General features: G+C 47.0%; 2 protein-coding genes across 6 annotated transcripts in view; both read left to right on the plus strand.

Moving 5' to 3' along the window:
- Positions 1-21957, plus strand: part of IL34 (interleukin 34) — a 69305-nt gene extending 47348 nt beyond the window's left edge. For 3 of the 5 annotated variants that reach the window (XM_083164857.1, XM_083164860.1, XM_083164861.1), the window contains 4 exons: positions 8535-8635; positions 15960-16037; positions 18579-18737; positions 19661-21957. In XM_083164857.1, coding sequence (XP_083020983.1) covers positions 8535-8635; positions 15960-16037; positions 18579-18737; positions 19661-19888 — 566 coding nt within the window. In that variant the 3' untranslated portion in view covers positions 19889-21957. The remainder of the gene's footprint in view (positions 1-8534; positions 8636-15959; positions 16038-18578; positions 18738-19660) is intronic. The other 2 variants (XM_083164858.1, XM_083164859.1) reach the window with 2 other exon arrangements.
- On the plus strand, positions 1417-4779 carry LOC146045799 (uncharacterized). Its single transcript, XM_083164862.1, has 2 exons — positions 1417-3674; positions 3971-4779. The coding sequence occupies exon 1, from the start codon at positions 2273-2275 to the stop codon at positions 3143-3145; it is 873 nt and encodes a 290-aa protein (XP_083020988.1). The 5' UTR covers positions 1417-2272; the 3' UTR covers positions 3146-3674; positions 3971-4779.
- Positions 21958-21964: the final 7 nt, after the last annotated feature.

The raw sequence follows: 21964 nt of genomic DNA on the forward strand, positions 1-21964 counted from the left end.
TCCCAGGTCTAAAATCCTGCCCTCTTTACTTGAGGACCTGTTTTTCAGAGATACCTTACTCCTGGTGGCATACTAACAAAGTTCTAAAAAAGGAATCCTACCTGTTCTATTTTAATACCTTTTTGGGGTAATCCCCAATTTCATCCGGACATAGAGAACTACTTTTTCTTTTCTTTTCTTTTTTTTTACAACTGAAAGGTAAGGTTGTACGCAAGACTGCAAACGTATATGACCCGGGTGGCAAGTTATTCTCCTGTCCTGACTTTTCTGGAAAATTTTCCTTGAACTACTCTTTTTACTTCGCTTACCTCCAACTTCTGCACTACATCAAGACTTTTCCGTTATCTCCTCCCACTCCAAACACTGCAGATATTGTTATGACCTTAATATCCTCTATAGTGACATTGACTTATAGAACATGTTATTCTCTACAGTCACCCACTTGTCAATAAGTCAATTGGCAAAAATGGAAACGCTATCACATTAGTTTGGTGAGGGGATATACCCGCAATGCCTGCCCAATTATCTGTAAAGACCTTACTCTTCGCATTCTGCATTCTATTTACAGGAGGTTCACATGCAGTGGCGTAACTAGAGAGGGTGCAGGGGATGCAACTGCTATGGGGCCCGGGGGCTTGGGGGGCCCGAGGACCCAGCAGTCTATCCCCTGCACCCTTTTGAAAGTTTTTATCTTTTAAAAAAAATCTGTAATGCGGACACTGCTTAATAGGAGTTTGGCACAGTGCTGTGTCTCCCTTCCTGGAGGAGGAGGTGTGGTCCTTTTAAGGTAGGCTGCTGCTGACACTGCCAGACTAGAGGGCGCTGCAGGCAGGGCTGGCTTCGTCAATTTGCAGCTCCTTCACATGAGGAGCGATTTTACACGGCGCAGGGACATCGGCAGGAGGGCAAGCGAGTGACTGTGTACCTTACACTGGCAGCAGAGGGAGATGGCCGCTTCTAGTTACAGTACACCCGTTGAAGAGCCCACAGAATCCAGGTAACTGGTTAGCGGTCTGTCTGGACAGCGAATGCTACTTCTATAACAAACAGACACTCCCTTTCTGTGCACCACTTGTTTTGCCCTCACCCCCCTGCAAGTGACAGCTTCCCCCTGGCTCTCCTGTGTGTGCCTGTAATCCCCCATTCCCCATGAAAATGACAGCTTCCACCCCCCCCCCCCCCCCACCACTCCTCCAGCTTTCTTGGGTGTGCCTGTGACCCACCCCACCCTTGCAGGTGACAGGTGGCTTTCTTGCTGTGTGTGCTTGCAACCCCCCTTCCCCCCATGCAAAATTGCAGCTTAACCCCCCCCCCTCCTCCAGCTTTCTCCTGTGTGCCTGCGATTTGCCCCCCCCCCCCCCCCCTCCCTGCAGGTAACAGCCCCCAGCTTTCTCTTTACCTGAGATCCCCCTGTAAGTGACAGCCCTCCCGGCTCTTGTGTGTGCCTCCGACCCCCCCCCCTCTCTCTAACAGCATGGGGGGCCCCTATCAAATGTTGCTATGGGGCCCACAGACTTATAGTTACGCCCCTGTTCACATGATAAAGACTCACAGGACATATACTGTATATCTCAGGCCCAAAGAAAACACTTCGTAGACCCTGAATCCAGGCATTTGTCCATAATGCAAACATGGCACAGCTACATGCATGGACAAGTATTATAATGTAATGCTTTTGGAACAAATTGAGAGATTTCAGTAGGTGCACTTTCCAAGTAATCATACCACTTGTCAAATTGGCCTTTCAAAACAGGACATTGTCCTCGGAAGCTGGTAAATCACTACTACCCTTTCTGATGGTTCTGGACACAGTGGCTAAGAAAATAATTCTTAATCATTGGATCTACCCTTCCTCCCCCACTTTGTTAGAAGCCCATAATCTTCTCTTGAAGACACGTAGGGTGACATTCTATGGTTTGAGATAAATGCGCATGTTTTTTTTTCGCACCACATCGCCGCTATTCGCCCTTTTTAAAATTGCATTTTTTGGTAATAATTCGCATATTTAATGTGATGCGCTTTGGTGGCTGAAAAGTGCGAAGTGGTGCGATTTGCGGCGAAGTGGTGCGATTTTAAGTAACAAAAAAGTGCGATTTCATCCGCCGGTCATGTGCGAGTTTTGGACCAACCGGAGTGCGATTTACAAAACTGTCTCCGCATGATTAAGAACCCCCCAACCTATTGGCCCACCTCTGTCCCCTCCATTATGCATCAAACCCCCTATATAAAGGGGCACTGGCGCCATTTCACTCTTTGATAGGAAGTAAGGAGCATGGAGAGGAGCAGTGGCAGTGTGAGTAGAGGAAGAGGTGTTGGTGGCAGAGTGAGGAGTGGCAGAGGGAGCAGTGGCAGAGTGAGGAGTGGCAGAGGAAGCAGTGGCAGAGGAAGCAGTGGCAGAGGGAGCAGTGGCAGAGGGAGAAGTGGCAGCAGCCAGCCAAGTGGGAGAGCCAGCAGTGTGGCAGGCAGCATGGCCACAGCAAGGCCAGCCCCAGACCAGGCCCTGGCCGTCCAGCACCAGCAGCAGGAGGAGGTGGAGGATCCGCTGGCATCCCCATCCTATAGCCCAGACCTTGACCATACCCCACAGCAGCTACAGGAGGGCCACATGTCAGAGGTGGAGGAAGATGGAGGTGTGGAGGAGGAAGACACTGGCATGGAGGAGGAGGGGTACATGGCTGGAGTAGAAAATGAGAAGGAGGAGGAGGTAGAAGCTGGCCACACAAAAAGTGGCCGAAAGGTCAGATTCTCCTACGAGGAAAATGCTGCACTTGTCCGGGCTATCATGCCTGTGTTTGACCGTTTACTTGGCAAAACTCACCATAAGACCACTGCACAGCGCAAAATGGCTATGTGGAAGGACATCACCCAGGCGGTGAACGCTGTAAGTCAGCACAAGCACCTGGTCAGAAATGTCAAGAAGAGATTCAATGACATCAAAAGGCAGCTGAAAAGTAAAATGGCCATGGAGTTGGAGGAGGCCACCAAGACTGGCGGAGGAAGCCCCACCACTGTGTGCTACACATCCTATGAGGTGAAGTTGAAGTGCATCATACCCCCTGAGGTCCTGCCTGGCATGCACGTGGCGGATACCGATAGGCCGCAAACGCCATCCAGAGCTGGTAAGTGTGACCACATGCAATCTTAAACATACATGCCAATGTTTTCTAACTGTAATGTTCACTTGAATTGTTATGCTAAGAAAAGTGCTGCTGTGGAACTACATAGCCCAGCAAGGTCATGCACAAGAAATTGCCTGCTCCTACTTTAAAATTGCTCATAATGCTGGGCCTTGTAGTTCCACAACTGCTCATATTGATCAACACTGTAACATTCTTTCTAGCAGCCTAACATGTATGTGGCCAAAAACACAGAGGTGTACTGGTGGTTTAGCTGCCATGCCTACATCCAACAGTTGTCATGTGTACAATAGTTTAATAATACTCTAACAAAATAATCTGGTGAAAAGAAAAAAAAAATGTAGGGAATAAATAATGTAGTCCTTATCCAAATTAAGTATTGTCCATTAATGTCATTTCAATGCATGTTTGCCGAAAATGGTTATCCATTGCAAAGTACATAATGGCTGCCCATCTTTCCTTTCACAGATTGTCCATCCCGAAGTGCTCACGCATCCAAGAAAAGAAGGCCCGTTGCTGCTGAATCTGTGGAAGCAGGTAAATTAACAAAAAACACGCCATTACACATACAGTACACACACCCATGTCACATCAACAATATCTCACACTACATTCATCTCCTGCTGCTACATTGCAACGGAAATGAATATAATCTGAGCTAGGCATGTGACTTATTATTAATGTCAATGTTACATGCTGTATGGGGGTACATGTGTAAGTACATAAGACCCCTAGGTATGTGCGTCCAGCATCTCCAGCCCTTTCTAAAACAGTACTGAAGAAAGTCTGGCCTATATATGCATCAGTACTTACCTCTTCATCTGTATCCACAGGTACTATACAACTAGGGACAGATCAAACAGATTCTTCAATGATGGTGTTAGACGAAATGGACATCATTCTTGAACCGGTGGAGACCTTTGCGGCAGAGGAGGAAATACAGACCTCATCACAGAGTGATCTTCCCCCAAGTGGGGTGTCTCCCAACCCACCCCCACCCAAAAACACACCCATACAGCAGCTTCTGCTTCCCAAGTAGCTAACTCCTTGGTCAATTTCAAGGACAAACAAATCGAATTTATGGCCTCCCAAAGCCTGCAAATAGGTAACATCCAGGGGTACATGCGTGACACGTTTCTTCAATTACGAAAAATTGCACGTAGTGTACGGGTAGGTGTAGGCACTCATGTGCGCATTGCTAATAGCATTGACACCCGTTTTGCAGATCTAACTTCTGCTGTAAGGGAACAGAATAGCCATATTGGCAGCCTTGCGCAAAGTATAGCTGCACTAAGCCAATCATGCACAGCGCAGACCAATGCCTTAATAGGTATGCAGGCCCAACTACAGCAGCTGGAAGCCAATGTCGGAGGTGGCGCAGCATCAACTCTCAGTAGTGTATCTAGCACCCCAATAAGTGGCTCCCCCACTTCCCCACCCCGTCGGAGTATTAGGACCCGTGGTGGGCTGGGTGCAGGTTCTAGAAGTGGTGTAGGGTTGCCTGATGGTGGGCGAAGATAGCTCATATTTCTGATAATTTTGTAATATGCAATACATTTTGTTACTTCCCCCGACAGTTGTAATGTTTAACTTGCAAAAATGCAGATTGCTTCTGGCATAGTATACTGCAGTAAAAATGTCTAACCGCAAACCATTGTGTCAGTGTATTATTTATCAACCAATTGATGTGTGAATTATGACATAGTGTAATGGTATATGACAATGGGATTGCTGTAAAGTAGTTACATAGTTACATAGTAGGTAAGGCTGAAAAAAGACTTGCGTCCATCTAGTTCAACCTGGTATAGATATCCATTGCTGATTTGGTTGGTTCTGGTATTTTACAGACAAATTATATTTCTTATTTGTACCCATGGATGTTTTTCTCCAGTAAATGTTTGTCCAACTTTGCCTTGAACGCATTTAATGAGCCAGCCGTTACCACCTCTCTGGGAAGAGAGTTCCAGAGTTTGACTGTTCTGACCGTAAAGAAATTCTTTCTACTAGCTGAATGAAATCTTTTTTCTTCTAATCTATACTCATGCCCTCGCGTCCTAGATTCCTTTCTAGTAGAAAATAGGGTGTGTGACAGTTCCTTATATTGGCCCTTGATATACTTGTACATGTTGAGCATGTCCCCCCTTAAACGTCTCTTTTCTAATGTAAATAGTCCCAAATTGCTTAATCTCTCCCCGTAGCTTAAATTCTCCATTCCCCTAATAAGCTTTGTTGCTCGCCTTTGGACTTTTTCTAATTCTATGATGTCCTTTTTATAGTGTGGGGCCCAGAACTGTACTCCGTACTCTAGGTGAGGTCTCACCAATGCTTTATATAGTGGCATAATTACCCTTGAGTCCCTAGTTTCCATTCCCCTCTTAATACATGCCAGAATTTTGTTGGCCTTTTTTGTAGCTACATTACAATGGGCACTACATCCTAGATTGCTGTCTATTTGGACTCCTAGATCCTTTTCAAGTATGGAATTACCCAGTTCCTCTCCACTAAGGTTGTAACTTGCACACTGGTTGTGTCTCCCAAGGTGCATAACCTTACATTTATCTACATTGAACCTCATCTTCCATTTTTTTGCCCACTCATCTAGAATTGCAAGATCATTTTGAAGCATGGTGACATCTAGTGTGGGGTAAGGTTGTGGAACTACATATTCCAGCAAGCTCTGACACTCAGTTTGGACTGTAATGGTTATAGTGTGCTGGCACGTGTAGTTCCACAACACCAGTGAGCCATGTTTTTCAGCAAACGTTATTCATACATGTATCAAATGTACTTACAAGCTTGATACAGGCAAGGGATAGGTCAGCACCACCTGCTGCATCCGTTGGGCTCTGTGTATTAGGCTAAATGTGGGTGTAAACAGATGGTATTGGTAAATAATTTGTTTATGAGTACAATTACAGCAAAGGTACATTTTGGAATACAGGGCACATGTGCTTACCAGAAAAGTAACGGCTGATGATGTGTGTGCGCACCAGATTCCCCCTCTGCGTACCCCTCACTACACGAGGTGTGGTAGGTTGGGCTTCCTGCACGACTGCTGCATGTTCCTCCTCCACATAGGCAGGTTGGGACAGGGCTATGTTGTGCAACATGCAGCAAGCCTGGATGATCATCACTACTTTGGCAGGGTGGTAAAGCAGTGTACCCGATGACCGGTCCAAACACCGGAATCTATTCTTCAAAACGCCAAATGTGCGCTCCACCACATTGCGGGTTGCAATATGGGCTTCATTATACCGGTGCTGTGCAGGGCCCTCTGGGGAGCGCAAAGGTGTCATGAGCCAGGAAACACACCCATATCCTGAGTCACCTAAAACACAGATAGGAAGTGATTGCCTTATATGGTAAGGTATGTATTTTTTTCAAACAGGAGACACTGGTAGAAGAACATTATGCTTGTGAAACAGGAAACACACACATTAGAGCAGGTACAAATAAGGACAGACAGGGTAATATGTAAAAAGGTACTTACCTAGTAGCCAGCCCTCTGGCATTTGGTGGTTGGTAAATCGGTTCCAGAGGGCTGAGTGCCTCAGAATATAGGCGTCGTGGCAGTTCCCAAGAAAGCCTGCAACAACACTCAGGATTTTGAGGTGAGCATTGGAAACAACCTGCACGTTCAGGGAGTGCCGCCCACGCCTATTGACGTAGACGTGGCCCCGCACGTGCGGTGCCCGAATCCCAATGTGTGTGCAGTCTATAGCTCCCAGCACGTGCGGGAATGCTGAGAGTCTATAGAAAGCCAACTTGTGGTCCTGCCACTCCAACTCAGAACTGGGGAATCCGATGTATGTCCGCCACAACTTCTTTAAAGCAAGTAACACTTGAGTAAAATGCTTAGAGAAAGTGGCCTGTGATACCCCCAAGGACCATGAGGTCACAAACTGAGTGGAGCCTGTGGCCAAATAGTAGAGGGCACACATTAATTTGTGCAGCCCAGACACTGCATAGTTGCCTCCCCCAAAAGGGTCCAAATCATCTCTCACCTGCTCAAATAAGTCCAACAGGTTAATGCGGTTCAGCCTAAACATCCCCACAACCTGTTGATCCGAGAGGGAGTCCAGGTACAGCCGAGCACGATACATACGTGGGGTACGCAGTAGTCGGGGGGCTACCTGGATCTGGCGCGCAGCTTCCTCCCTCCTGCGCAGCTCCTCCAAATGGGCCACATCACAGATAAGCAACTCCAAACCACTCTGCAAAATCTCCATGTCTCAAACCCTCACAGGTGTCCTTAATGATGTTGGGGTTTATGTAGGGGTGTTTCTGAGTGAAAATGAGGGCACCTGTGCTGAAATTAACCATGTGTGCACTTGACCAAAATGAGTTCTGGGCCAAATCGCCAAACAGAACCTGGTCTGAAATAAGTGCGATTATTAGACACCTAAAAAGTGCGATTTGAGAAAACGCATTGCATTAAATAAGCAATTTCTATACTTTTCTGTACGAAAACATCTGGATGCGATATAAATGCGAATTTATCTCGCACTTTTGGTCCGCATGCCTTAACGCACATAATATGCGATTTCAGTCCCTTAGCGCATCCTATTAAATAGGCGATTTGACGGAAAAATGCGATATCGCCATTTCGTTTACAAATTAACGCCAAAAAACACAAATCTCATCCCATAGAATGTCACCCTTTATTTTGATAGATATTCCTCCTTCCCTGAAATCGAAACAGGAGTTTTTTTTTGTTTGTTTTTTAGGAAATTGGGTCCTTACATTGAAACTTTAGCTATGGTTCAACAGTCAACGATTATGAGTATTTGAAAAAACGGAGTGGTTTCCTTTCAGACAAATTGCACGTCCTGCCACTTTGGACCGGTAATTGTGAAATTATGTCAGGGTTGCCTACCCTCCCGGAATGACTGGAAGGGTCCTGGTAATTGGGTCCCCCATCTGCCCACCTGCAGTGCACATGGTTTTGTCCTTCTAAGAAGGAATTTGTCAGAAAGAGTGAACCAAAATAACCCCCACTGAACATTGTCTTGTGAAATGATGTTAGTCTTTCCTAAATTGTAGTATTGTTTTTTTTTTAATTATTATTATTATTATAACTTGTATCTCGACGTTTATTAAATATTTTATGGAATTTGTAATTTTTTTTATTTATGACTATACTTATCCTTGCTCTTTGTATGTTTATTTTAAAAAAAGTAGCATTTATGCTTTTTCACATACATAACTACACCCCCCCCCCCCCCCCCCGAATGCAGCCTTTCTACATAGAGGAGGAGCCTGGTACAGCTATATCCTGGCAGGGAAGAGTATGGCACTGCAGGGAAGAGAAGAGCAGCAGGATCAGCAGAGCATGGCACCATTTCTGTATGAAGCACAGCATATTAATATCAGCACCTGTTGCATTCTGTGTTGCAGGTGGTCTCGTCCTCGGCAGTGCTGCGATCATTCCCAACGACTGTCAGATCATAGATGCATTAAGCGGCAAATTGTTGTATGACAAACGCGTAACATACATGGTAAGTATCACTAATGCTCACATTATATATTGCCTCTAATATACAGGAGGGATGCTTATCTGCACTCCCAACCCCTAGCCACACTCCTGCCTCACCCTACATGTGCCCACCCCCTAGTCATCTTATCTCTATAGCACTGTACAGTATGGAGACTATCTCTGTGGCACTGTATGGTATGCGGACTGTATCTGTGGTACTGTACGGTATGGGGACTATCTCTGTGGCGCTGTATGGTATGCAGACTGTATCTGTGGTACTGTACGGTATGGGGACTGTCTCTGTGGCACTGTATGGTATGGGGACTGTGTCTGTGGAAGTGTACGGTATGCGGACTGTATCTGTGGCATTGTACGGTATGGGGACTATCTATATAGCACTGTCCGGTATGGGGACTATCTCCGTGGCACTGTACGGTATGGGGACTATCTCTGTGGCACTGTACGGTATGAGGACTATCTCTGTGGCACTATACGGTATGAGGACTGTCTCTGTGGAAGTGTATGGTATGGGGACTGTTTCTGTGGCATTGTAAGGTGTGGGGACTGTCTCTGTGGAAGCGTATGGTATGGGGACTATCTCTGTGGCACTGTCCGGTATGGGGACTATCTCTGTGGCACTGTCCGGTATGGGGACTATCTCTGTGGCACTGTCCGGTATGGGGACTATCTCTGTGGCACTGTCTGGTATGGGGACTATCTCTGTGGCACTCTCCGGTATGGGTACTGTCTCTGTGGCACTGTACGGTATGGGGATGGTCTCTGTGGCACTGTCCGGTATGGGGACTATCTCTATGGCACTGTCCGGTATGGGGACTGTCTCTGTGGCACTGTACGGTATGGGGACGGTCTCTGTGGCACTATACGGTATGAGGACTCTCCCTGTAGAAGTGTATGGTATGGTGACTGTCTCTGTGGCACTGTCAGGTATGGGGACTATCTCTATAGCACTGTCCGGTATGGGGACTATCTCTGTGGCACTGTACGGTATGGGGTCTATCTCTGTGGCACTGTACGGTATGGGGACTGTCTCAGAGGCACTGTACGATATGAGGACTATCTCTGTGGCACTATACGGTATGAGGACTGTCTCTGTGGAAGTCTATGGTATGGGGACTCTCTCTGTGGAACTGTACGGTATGGGGACTGTCTCTGTGTCATTGTAAGGAGTGGGGACTGTCTCTGTGGAAGTGTATGGTATGGGGACTGTCTCTATGGTGCTGTATGATGTGGGACCTGTCTGTGGCACTGTACAGTAGGGACAGTCTCTATAGCACTGTACAGTACAGGGACTATAAGGCAAAGTAGAACACTGTGTTTTCACAATCTCCATCTGTAAATATGGATAGTACTATGTCTATCTAGAACAATAAATAGGAGTCAGGATTATGGGCCTTATTCAGATCTGAGCTCAGTACTAATTTGTTTGGAAAATGGGCAAAACCATGTGCACTGCAGGAGGAGCAGATGTAACCTGTGCAGAGAGAGTTAAATTTGGGTGGGGTGTGCTGAAACTGAAATCTAAATTGCAGTGTAAAAATAACGCAGCCAGTATTTACCCTGCACAGAAACAAAATAACTCACACAAATCTAACTTTCTTTGCACAGGTTACATCTGCTCCCCCTGCAGTGTACATGGTTTTGCCCATTTTCAAACATATTTGTACTGAGCTCAGATCTGAATAAGGCCCAATGTTCCATCTATCTAGAACAAAGGATAAAAGCGCTGTGTGACATAGGGGCGCATTTATCAAGATCGCATTTACAATGCGATCTGGGCAGAATATTACCGCCCAGGATCGCATTGTAAAATGCAATCATATCACCGGGATGTATTACCTGGCAGGGCGCAGGGACAGGGCTCCGAAAGGAGCCCGTCCCTGCGAAGCCCTGACCCGGAAGCGCCCAGTGCGATGTGTAGCCATAGGCTACAATGGGCTATCGCCATATCAGAATGGCGATAGCCCAGGGGTGCGATGCCGGGCTGCCCGATGTTGATACATCGGGCAGCTTCGCATCCCCCATAGAAACCTATGGGGGATGCGGCCGGCTGCGGTGCAGGGGGGATCGCAGCAGGGAACGGAGATTCCTGCTGCGGTCCCCCTTTAATACTTAATATTTGCGGTTAACCCCCGAAAACTGATGTTTTCGGGGATTTAGCCGCAAATATTGGTGGATAAATGGGCCCCATAGGCTGTACACATGTAACAATAGATAAGATCGCTGTATGACATAGGCTGTACACATGTAACGATGGATAAGAGCGCTGTGTGACACATGATGTACACATGTAATGATGGATAAGAGCGCTGTGTGACATATGTTGTACAAGTGTGACGATGGATAAGAGTGCCGTGTGACATAGGCTGTACACGTGTAATGACGGATAAGAGCACTGTGTGACATACGGCCTTATTCTAGTTCACTCTTTCTGACAAAATCCTTCTTAGATGGACGAAACCATGTGCACTGCAGGGGGGCAGATGTAAAATGTGCAGAGAGAATTAGATTTGGGTGAATTATTTTGTTTCTGTGCAGGGTAAATACTGACTGCTTTATTTTTACACTGCAATATAGATCTCACTTTGAAGCAAAATCCCACTCAAATCTAATTCTCTCTGCACAAGTAACATCTACCCCACCTGCAGTGCACATGGTTTTGTCCATCTAAGAAGGATTTTATCAGAAAGAGTGAACTAAAATAGGCTGTAGACGTGTAACGATGGATAAGAGCGCTATGTGACAAGGCTGTACACGTGTAACGATGGATAAGAGCTCTGTGTGACATTCTATACACATGTATGTGGAAGTGTATGGTATGGGGACTGTCTCTGTGGAACTGTACGGTATGGAGACTGTTATTGTGGCATTGTAAGGTGTGGGGACTGTCTCTGTGGAAGTGTATGGTATGGGGACTGTCTCTGTGGAAGTGTATGGTATAGGGACTGTCTCTGTGGAAGTGTATAGTATGTGGACTTTCTCTGTGGCACTGTACGGTATATGCAGGGCCGGTCTGGGACCAGAAATCGGCCCTGGCATTTTTAGCACACAGGCCCACCTGCAGTAGGCGGGACCCTTGCGCGGCGAAAAGGGGACGTGGTCTCATGCAGGGCCATCTTAACAGCATTATGGGCCCCTGGGCAAAGAGGTGCAGTGGGGCCCCTACCTACATGACCACTCACAAAAATCAGGGACCCTTGCGCGGCAAATCCACGCACTGCAAACAGGGGGTGTGGTCTCATAAAAAGGGGGCACCCGTCTCTTCTGCTGGATATTGATATCCACAAATGAACACTAATTATGATATGAATATATGTGTTGGAGTTTCACCTACCCCAACTACAGAGTGCACCAGATCATTATCACCTGTATAGTATTGCAGATTGTGAATGTGTGCCACAGCCACTACGTTTTATATATATATATATATATATATATATATATATATATATATATATATGTATATGATGATATTGAGAGTGTCGTGAGTGCCGCACCCTGTTCCCCTGTATTGGCATACTGCTGTGAAGGCACCTACCAGCACTGAATTTTGTTATTGGGAGTGCCGGACCCGATCTGCATATATATATATATATATATATATATATATATATATAGTCAACGTAGTAAAACAGCGGCACTCAGAGACCTTTTTCAAAGTGTATAGGTGAGACAACAGGGTACAGTGTTTCTTACCTTAAATAGGGTGTCCTCCTTCCTGCCGCTCTCCCGATCCCCGCCTGCCGGAACTGCCTGGACCCGGTAGTCGGAAGTCAGCTGTGGCCAGAAATGACATGACGGGGAACAATCGCTCTAGCTTGCTTGGACCGCAAGCTTTAGGTCACCATGGTGATCTTCCCGACATTACTTAGTATGCATTTCAGTCATTACTAAGTAATGTCAGGGAGATCACCATATATACACCATATAAGTGTATATATTATATATATATATATATATATATATATATATATATATATATATATATATATATATATATATATATATATATATGTAGAGTTGAATGCACAACACTTTCTGAATCAATGGTCAACTGTGCCAGGTTTGCAGAAAATCACAGTAATCATATCCTCATTTTCAGCAAGCCGAAGTATAAGGATAAACCAGCACCAGTCTTTTAAACAATGAAAACTTTTTAATGATGCATAGCAGGCTTCAGTGATAAAAGCAGAACATCTTGAAATGGTCACATGGCATAAATGTAAGCTACTTGCACAGGTCCATCTGGGCGGCAGCCGTTTCGGTGTATCCACACCCTTTTCAACAGAATGTGGCTATGGAAAAAGGTTCTGTTAAAAAAGGTGTGGATACACCGAAACGACTGCCATCCAGATGGATCTGTGCAAGTATCTTACATTTATGCCATGTGACCATTTCAAGCTGTTCTGCTTTTATCACTGAAGCCTGCTATGCATCATTAAAAAGTTTTTATTGTTTAAAAGACTGGTGCTGGTTTATCCTTATACTTCGGCTTGCTGAAAATGAGGATATGATTACTATATATATATATATATATATATATATATATATATATATAGGTACTTATGTAGTATCTGGGCGTCCGATTTAGAAATCGGATCGGATCGCATCGCATCGCATGCGACCAAATCGTATGTGATGCGATGGTCAAGATTTTTCCATAGGATTTAATGTTAAAATGGTCTGAGTCCATTTTAACATAGAATTCAATGGGAAAAAGGAGTCATTTTCCTTTCCCCACTATCCAAGTGGGCATGGAGTTGGATATAAACCTGTGGCGAGCGTAGCGAGCCACCAAGCCCGAAGCGTGGCGAGCGTAGCGAGCCCCGCGAGGGGACACAGAATACTTTTTAAGAAATATGCGTCCCCTCGCGGGGCTCGCTTCGCTCGCCACGCTTCGGGCTCGGTGGCTCGCTGCGCTCGCCACGCTATATAAAATCAACTCTATGCCCACTTGGATAGTGGGGAAATGAACAGGACCTTCTTAACATTGAATCCTATGCAAAATCGCATCGAATCGCATCGCATCGCATCTGATTGTATGCCTTAAGGTAAGGCATACAATCACAAAATCGGACGCCCAGATACTACATAAGTACCTATATATATCCTGTAAAAGACCGCACTCTCACGTAATGTAGGGAGATAACTGATGGGGTGCCTACAGAGAGTTCATGTAGTCCAAGGATTCTCAAATGAGAAGTAGGCACTCTCCTTGTGCAAATAAAGTTACTCTGGTGTAAAATCCAATTTGCAGTTTATTTGGACATCCAATTTAAATACATAATGTGCCCATCAAAGCCCCAACGTTTCGGTCCATTGAATGCGGACCTTTATCAAGGAGCGTGAATCAGAAGTCACAACAGAACAAAATGCATGGCAGCATGGGTAAAGATGAAAACCTCCTAGGGCAGGAGGACATCATGGAGCAAATCATGGGAGCGGGGCGTGGGGGGGGTGTCCGTGAATTGAGGGAGGGGGGTTGTGGGGGTCAGTGAATTGTGGGAGGGGGGGTTGCGGGGGTCCGTGAATCGCGGGAGGGGGGGTGGTGGTGTGTGTGCCGCGAATCGCGGGAGGGGCCCACGAATCGCGGGAGGGGGGGTGGCGCAGGGGGGCCCCCGCGAATTGCAGGAAGGGGGGCGCGGGGGCCTGTGAATCGCGGGAGGGGGGCCTGTGAATCGCGGGAGGGGGGCCGTTAATCGCGGGGGGGGCACGGGGGGCCCGCAAATCGCAGGAGGGGGGGTTGCGGGGGTCTGGGTTGGGGTGCTGGCAGAGGAGGGGGGGGAGGGTTCGGGCAGACCCGCCTCTCACCTGGTGGCTGTGGAGTAATGGTGGATGGTGAGTGTGTACTGTAGCCCTGGTTGGGCAGGGGGAGGTGATGTCAAGGGGGTGGTGGTGTTGTAGAACACTGTTTTTTTCCATGGGGGGGGGGGCGCGGGTTTGTTTATCCCGCTGGGCGGGAACATTGAATCATGGGAGGGGCGTGGGGGGTGCCGTGAGTGAAGGGAGGGGGGGTTGTATCCCTCCCTCACCTGCTCCCCACTCCTGTAACCTGCTACTTGGCGGCACTGACTGTCCTGCTCTCCATGGCGGCTCACTACCACTATCCAGTGGCCGCTTAGAGGACCACAATCACTGTATAGCGTATAAAAAAAAAATTCCACTGCAGAACTACAAGTCCCAGCAGCAGGGCCAGGGTCTGCCTAAAAATGTAAAATATCCCTAGACCAAGAAGAAACAGTCTGGTTTAACTAAATAAGTTAAGTAATGGCAAATATGGCAATCATTCCTGGTTGGATGTAAATTGTAAAACTGCAAATTACCTTGTGTGCTGCTGGAGTCGACTCACAGCAGAGTTCACTCTGAGTCCTCTGCACTCTGCAGTACAGGATACAGCAGCCACAGCCAGCGGGAGGGAGGTCAGAGGTTCTCCTGTCAGCTTCACCCGTACAGTCCCGGTGTGTCTCATCTCATGATCTGTGCTTGCCTCCCTGAATGCTAAGATGCGGCTACTCAGCTCCTCCAGCCCGCACAGTATGGGAACTTGGGAAGGTGGGCGGCAGCTCAGCCATGTAACGATGGGTAAGAGCGCTATGTGACATAGGCTGTACACATGTGACAACGGATAAGAGCACTGTGTGACATAGGCTGTACACATGTAACGATGGATAAGAGCGCTAGGCTGTACACATGTAATGATGGATAAGAGCGCTAGGCTGTACACATGTAATGATGGATAAGAGCCCTAGGCTATACACATGTAATGATGGATAAGAGCGCTGTGTGACAGGCTGTACACATGTAACGATGGAAAAGAGCGCTATGTGACATAGGCTGTACACATGTAACGATGGATAAGAGCGCTAGGCTGTACACATGTAACCATGGATAAGAGTGCTGTGTGACATAGGCTGTACACATGTAGCGATGGATAAGAGGGCTATGTGACATAGGCTGTACACATGTAACGATGGATAAGAGCGCTAGGCTGTACACATGTAACGATGGATAAGAGTTCTGTGTGACATAGGCTGTACACATGTAGCGATGGATAAGAGGGCTATGTGACATAGGCTGTACACATGTAAGGATGGATAAGAGCGCTATGTGACATAGGCTGTACACGTGTAACAATGGACAAGAGCGCTGTGTGACATATGATGTACACGTGTAACAATGGATAAGAGAGCTGTGTGACATATGATGTACATGTGTAATGACGGATAAGAGCGATGTGTGACATAGGCTGTACACATGTAACGATGGATAAGAGTGCTGTGTGACATATGCTGTACATGTGTAACAATGGTCTGTCCTCCCATTGGCAGTATGAATACTTCCCCACAGACTACAGGCTGCAGGTGAAATATGAAGAGGTTCTACGCTGCCAGAATATCACAGCGCTGGTAAGAATTACATACAAGATATATGGTTTCCCCCAGATCCATGAATGGTATTAGTAACCAGTCTAGAACACTACATGATAATAGAATTCAGAGATATTGGGTACATATATTTGCGCAAATTGATGACGGCTTGAGGGCTTACACATAAATTTGCACAAATATATGTAACCAATATCTCCGAATTCTATTATCATGTAGTGCTCTAGACTGGTTACCAGGGCTGTGGAGTCGGTAGATAAATGTTCTGACTCCGACCCCGACTCCGACTCCTCGACTCCAACTCCTCTGTAATAATATGCCAATGTATTTGATACATTCCTTGAAGGAAAGAAAGGCAACACACATATTATTACTACAGAATCTAGAGGCTGGGAAGCCAACAGTCTACTGTATTGAACAGTTTAAGCAAAGGACAAACACAATGAAAACAAAGTTTTATTAATTTTTTTATTAATTAATTAAATGGCTGGATAGTAGCAGTAGGCATAAACATCAGGAACAGGAACTTTACCAGTTCAAAGATAAAAACCACATTATTTGGTTGTTTTGGGAACAAAAACAATAGGAAAGGTTCAGAAGTGTGGAGCATGAGTTCCGCATGCTTTGTGATGACAACAAAAATCAACGAGCCACAATCTCTGCTGGTTTGCTTGCTCGTCACCGTTCAATTCATGGACACAAGGAACGATTTCTTTACCGAATTGTTACTGGCGACGAAAAATGGTGCCTGTACATCAATATGAACCAGCGTAAGGAATGGCATAGCCAAGGTAAACAAACGACCCCGCGCATGAAAAAAGATCTTCATCCGCGTAAAAAGATGTTGTGCGTATGGTGGGAGAGCTTGGTTGAATGAATTTTTCGAGTCTACACCAGGTGATTTCTACCAACGAGGTATTGAAAACCTTATTGAACATTGGAAATAAGTTGTAAACTACAAGGGAGGATACATTTATAAGTATTGGTGCTCCGAATTGTGCGTTGCGTGCCATATAGTGAAGCACATGAAAAGCATGCTTTTTCACAGTCACTTAACGTGTTCGTTTTGCGGTTACGTGAGGCACTGCATGCATTGGTCTTTATTCTTACAGTAGAGAAGTCATTAATTATAATTTTCGGAGTCGGAGTCGGTGCATTGATTGCCGACTCCGACTCCAGGTACTCGAAATTTCCTCCGACTCCTCGACTCCGACTCCACAGCCCTGCTGGTTACTAATACCAAGGAGGGAGCTGGGGGAAAACATGTATTGTAACTTACTCAGTATTACCCCTCCTCCCATGCACCTGAATGGTATTACTAAGCTAATTGAGCATCTTCCAGTATATAGAAGCATTACATACACCCAGCGCTATCATTCTGCTCTATGGTATCTTCCATGAAGTGATCAGGCAGATGAGTATGTACATATGATGCTTTTGTTTTTTGTTGCTTCAACCACTACCTATCCCATTGGGACTGATTCTAAATTGGGAGTGAAGCAATAAAAGTCAGTAACTGAGCAGCTGGGTAACACCATGCTGCATCCTCCAGGAATCGATGATGTGTGAAGTGGCAACCCTGGGTGTCACACCCTGTATTAAAATCCATGGCCTGTTCCACTTGAAGTAGACTGATAAAGCGATTTGCTCCTGCATAATTCCAGAGGGTTGTTCACAGTGGTGTTCCATATAAAGAGATCCACAAGTCCAGGATATCCTGAAGCAAGAATATGGGGCAGGACAAAAGGCCCCCCGAGCCGCCCTGAACATCCCCGAGCCTGCCGCCTTCGTCACTAAAGTGAATGGCGGCTAGGGAAGCGGCAGGAGTCGGGGGAGCTCTGGCGTACGATCGCCGGAGCAGAGGGGATGGGGGGGCTCTAGAGGTGGTGCGCCAGTGGCGCGCACCTACTGCATATTAGTGGTATGCCTGGAAATCCGGGACAGCCTGCTGCAGCAGCGCAGCTGAGCCCGTTAAATTTAAAAGGGGTTAATAGGCAAAAGATTAAACCATAATTATCTTATCGACGTTTCGGCCTCTCATAGGCCTTTATCAAGACATCAATCCAGCTTGAAAGTCAGCATCCAGAAATTATTTATTTATATACATTTACATTATCATTTATTTTAAGTTAAACAAATACAGCAGTCACACCTAGGATTAGAACCTGTGACCTTTCTCACTGGAGGCAGATATCTTACTGATAGAGCTATTAGCTCCTGCACAATAACTCTGCAGATTCTATGTATAACTGTTATGGTGGCCATACACGCTCCGTGCGTTCTGGGCTAAAATAGCATCCATCACATCGCATTGCATGCCTTGTGCATGCAATGCGATGCGTTGAAAAGCAAGTACAAAAAGTATGTGCAGCACATTCTTTTTGTACTGTGGGATGAGGTGCTGCGGGAGCGCGCACCTCAAAGCACACATCGCACCGCCGGGATCGGAGCGTGTATGGGCTCCTTTAGTTTGATGCAATGCCACTGCCGGGTGATGGTCCACGGGTCCCCGCACAGTGACAGAGAACGGATTATCAGTGACTGTAACTCTCTTCCCTGCAGATTGATAGAGGAATCACGGTGAAGGAACTGCGCTATCTCTGGGGCATCATCAATTATAATGTGTTGACCAAAATGCAAGCAGTGCTACCAGAGCGGCACCCATCCCTCTCTTATGTCACCGAGCTGCACACAATGCTCCTCCAGCTGCAGCAGGACCAGGTACCTATCTGGGTCTGAACGGTGCTTATTGCCAACACTACAGGATCAGCTCTCCAGGTGGGGAGGGCCAGCTCCAGAAACCTTATGGCCCTGTACACTTGGAGGGTGCACACAAACATAGAACGTGTGATGTCATCGCGTGAGGTCATTGAGTCATGAGGCTACTCTGGGGGTGGATAAATGATTAACTACCGTGCAATAGTTCCATCATTGCTATACAGTAAGGCCTGCTGACGGGTAGTTCCCTACCCTATACCTTGATACTACGTAACTGTTGTCTTCTGTTGCTGCCTTGAGAAAGGTCCTAAGGGACCGAAACGTCGGCAGGCCTTACTGTAAACCAGGGGTGGCCAAACCTGTGCTCAATATCTACCAACAGTGCATGTTTTCCAGGCAACCTGTAGATCTATAGTAGGAATGTGACAGTAAAGCCGTGTACACGCGGCAGCGATGTTTGCTGATATCGCTGGGAATATGGTCACTGGCGACCATATTGCCAATGATGGGAGTGTGCCCCGGCAATAAAACGCTGGGTGCGCGCTCCTGTTTTCCGCCCCGTTATAATCGCTGGTCGCAGGAGCTTGCTTCCCCGGCAGAGGTTCCCTTTCATCAGCGACCATCTCTGGTCTCTGATGAAAAGGAGACACTGAGCAATATATCTCCCCCGTGTGTACGCACCTTCAGGGTCATGGAAGGAGCCTCTGGGTAAAGGGAGATTTGCAGTCGCCATGTGCTGGCTCCAGGTGCGTGCCACAGTTTCCTCTTATGCCGGGACTGATGCCTTGCACGCCGCTGGAACATGGATATATGGAGAGATAGTCTGTGCCCGGGGCTGCCCCAGTGTTATGTAGTTACCCACCCCTGTCATTGCCAGCATTAATGTACACGCATTCTTTGGGTAACCGTCTGTCTTCTCCCTTTAGGACGTGGAGAGTAACGTCATCCGAGAGATCCTGGACAGACTGGTAACAGCGGAAGGAAAAATGAAGGCTGTGTCACCCAAGGCCTTGCTGGACAACTGCTACCGTGTCCTGTTTGCCCTGTATGAGGATGAGTGTGGACTGTGTAACCCCAGGTCAGAGGAAGCATTGTGCCCCCCAACAGCCACCCCAACACCCGCCGCTGAGCAAGGAATGTATTGTGACCGTTAGGGGTGGGGGTGATTTAGGGATTGTGCAGAGGAGAGTTACAGGAGATATGAGTGTGCACATACCTCACAATGGGATCCCTGGGATGGGATACGGTCATTGGGTCACCAGCATGATGGTCGATACCATTAGGTCATCATGCATTTAGGTCTACATGACTTAAGGTCGAGAGGGTCATTAGGTCGACATGGGGTTTATTACTGTTTTTAAGCAAAAATGTGCCAACAGGTGGTATTTCATATCCTACCATCCACTAGGGCGTGGCGGAGAATAAAATAGTGTGCCGAGCGTAGCAAGGCACCGTGCCCGAAGCATGGCAAGCGCAGCAAGCCATGTGAGGGGACACAGTGCTACGTTTTAGTGTTTATGTTGACATTCCGGTAAAAAAATAAAAATAAATTCAATGTCAACCTTACCCATATTGACCCTGTTGATCTTACCCATGTCGACCTGACCATGTCGACCTAAAGTCATGTCGAGCTAATGCTTGTCGACCATAAAGCTGGTGACCTAATGATTCATACCCCCGGGGATATCTCCATGTATCCCCCCTATTATACAGTGGGGACGGGGGGCAGTGTAACATAAACTGGGGTGCGGTCAGCGCCTATATCGGGTTGAGGCCACCACACAACAGATACATACTCCTGATATATTACCCTCACATATAAATCCCTGGAGTCTCTCCATGCAATACCCCCACCCTGTATTATTACATCTTTATAACTGCATCCTAGGCCTGATGCCAGTATGGGGTACAAATATACTGTGTTCCTGTATTATACTAACAATAATAACTTCATGTGACTGCTGGAGGTAGATTGTCAGCTCATAGGCCCAGAATGCTGTATTGCTGTGCACACCTTCCTGGCTCACCATTGCCATCTGCAGGAGACGTGTAGTGTGCAGTCCCAGTCAGGGTCATGGTGACAATGTTTGTACAATGCAATTGTCTGGAATTAGTGCTGGTATGTGTTGTCCACAGCAGCTCGTAATAGCTGCACGGCCATATGCTATGGGGGAAAGGGGTCTGTCCTCTCAGAGATGTCACCACATCAGTCACTAGACGCAATACAGATATTGCTGGGTCAGACCGGCCATGGTGCAACACCAGTATTATAGCAGCATGGCCATATGCTATGGGGGGAGGGAGGTGGTCTGTCCTCTTGGAGAGGTCACCATATCAGAGTCACTAAACGCATCATATAGATATTGCTGGGTCAGACCGGGCATGGTGCAGCACCAGTATTATAGCAGCATGGCCATATGCTATGGGGGGGACTGTCCTCTCGGAGAGGTCACCACATCAGAGTCACTAGATGCGTCATACAGATATTGCTGGGTCAGACCATGTGATATAAGGGGGAGGGTCTGTCCTCTCGGAGAGGTCACCACATCAGAGTCACTAGACGCGTAATACAGATATTGCTGGGTCAGACCATGTGATATATGGGGGAGGGTCTGTCCTCTCGGAGAGGTCACCACATTAGAGTCACTAGACGCGTAATACAGATATTGCTGGGTCAGACCATGTGATATAAGGGGGAGGGTCTGTCCTCTCGAAGAGGTCACCACATCAGAGTCACTCACTAGCCGCATCATACAGATATTGCTTGGTCAGACTGGGCATCGTACCCAGTATCTAGGGCGCAGGTGACCAGAGGGAAGGGATATCCTGTAACCCTGGTCCTGTGGCACTGTTGCCAGAAACATTTTTGTTGCCTAAAGATACCGGGCGCTGGGTTCCAGCTCCGGCTGACGCGCTCCCATGACCTCACGTGTTTCTCTTTTACATCACAGCATTTTGTTGGCTATCTGAGCTTACTGCATCTGCATGACCCGACTTGCATGGCTGACCAGTAAGGACTACCGTACCTGAAGACCTGCTCCAAGTGTAGTGCCGCTGGCCGCTGATATGACGCATGAGATTCTGCTTTACCGCATAACGCACAACTGCGCACTGTGGGCGCATGTACGGTACAAAAGGGTCTGCCCACTTATAGTGCCATGGGCTGGGTGCAGCTCAGACATCTAACCAAAAAGCTTACACACAGTAGGTTACATGGTGGCACTGGGGGA

The sequence above is a fragment of the Crinia signifera genome, chromosome 11 (assembly GCF_055691185.1).
Source record: "Crinia signifera chromosome 11, ASM5569118v1, whole genome shotgun sequence".
Lineage (NCBI taxonomy): Eukaryota > Metazoa > Chordata > Amphibia > Anura > Myobatrachidae > Crinia > Crinia signifera.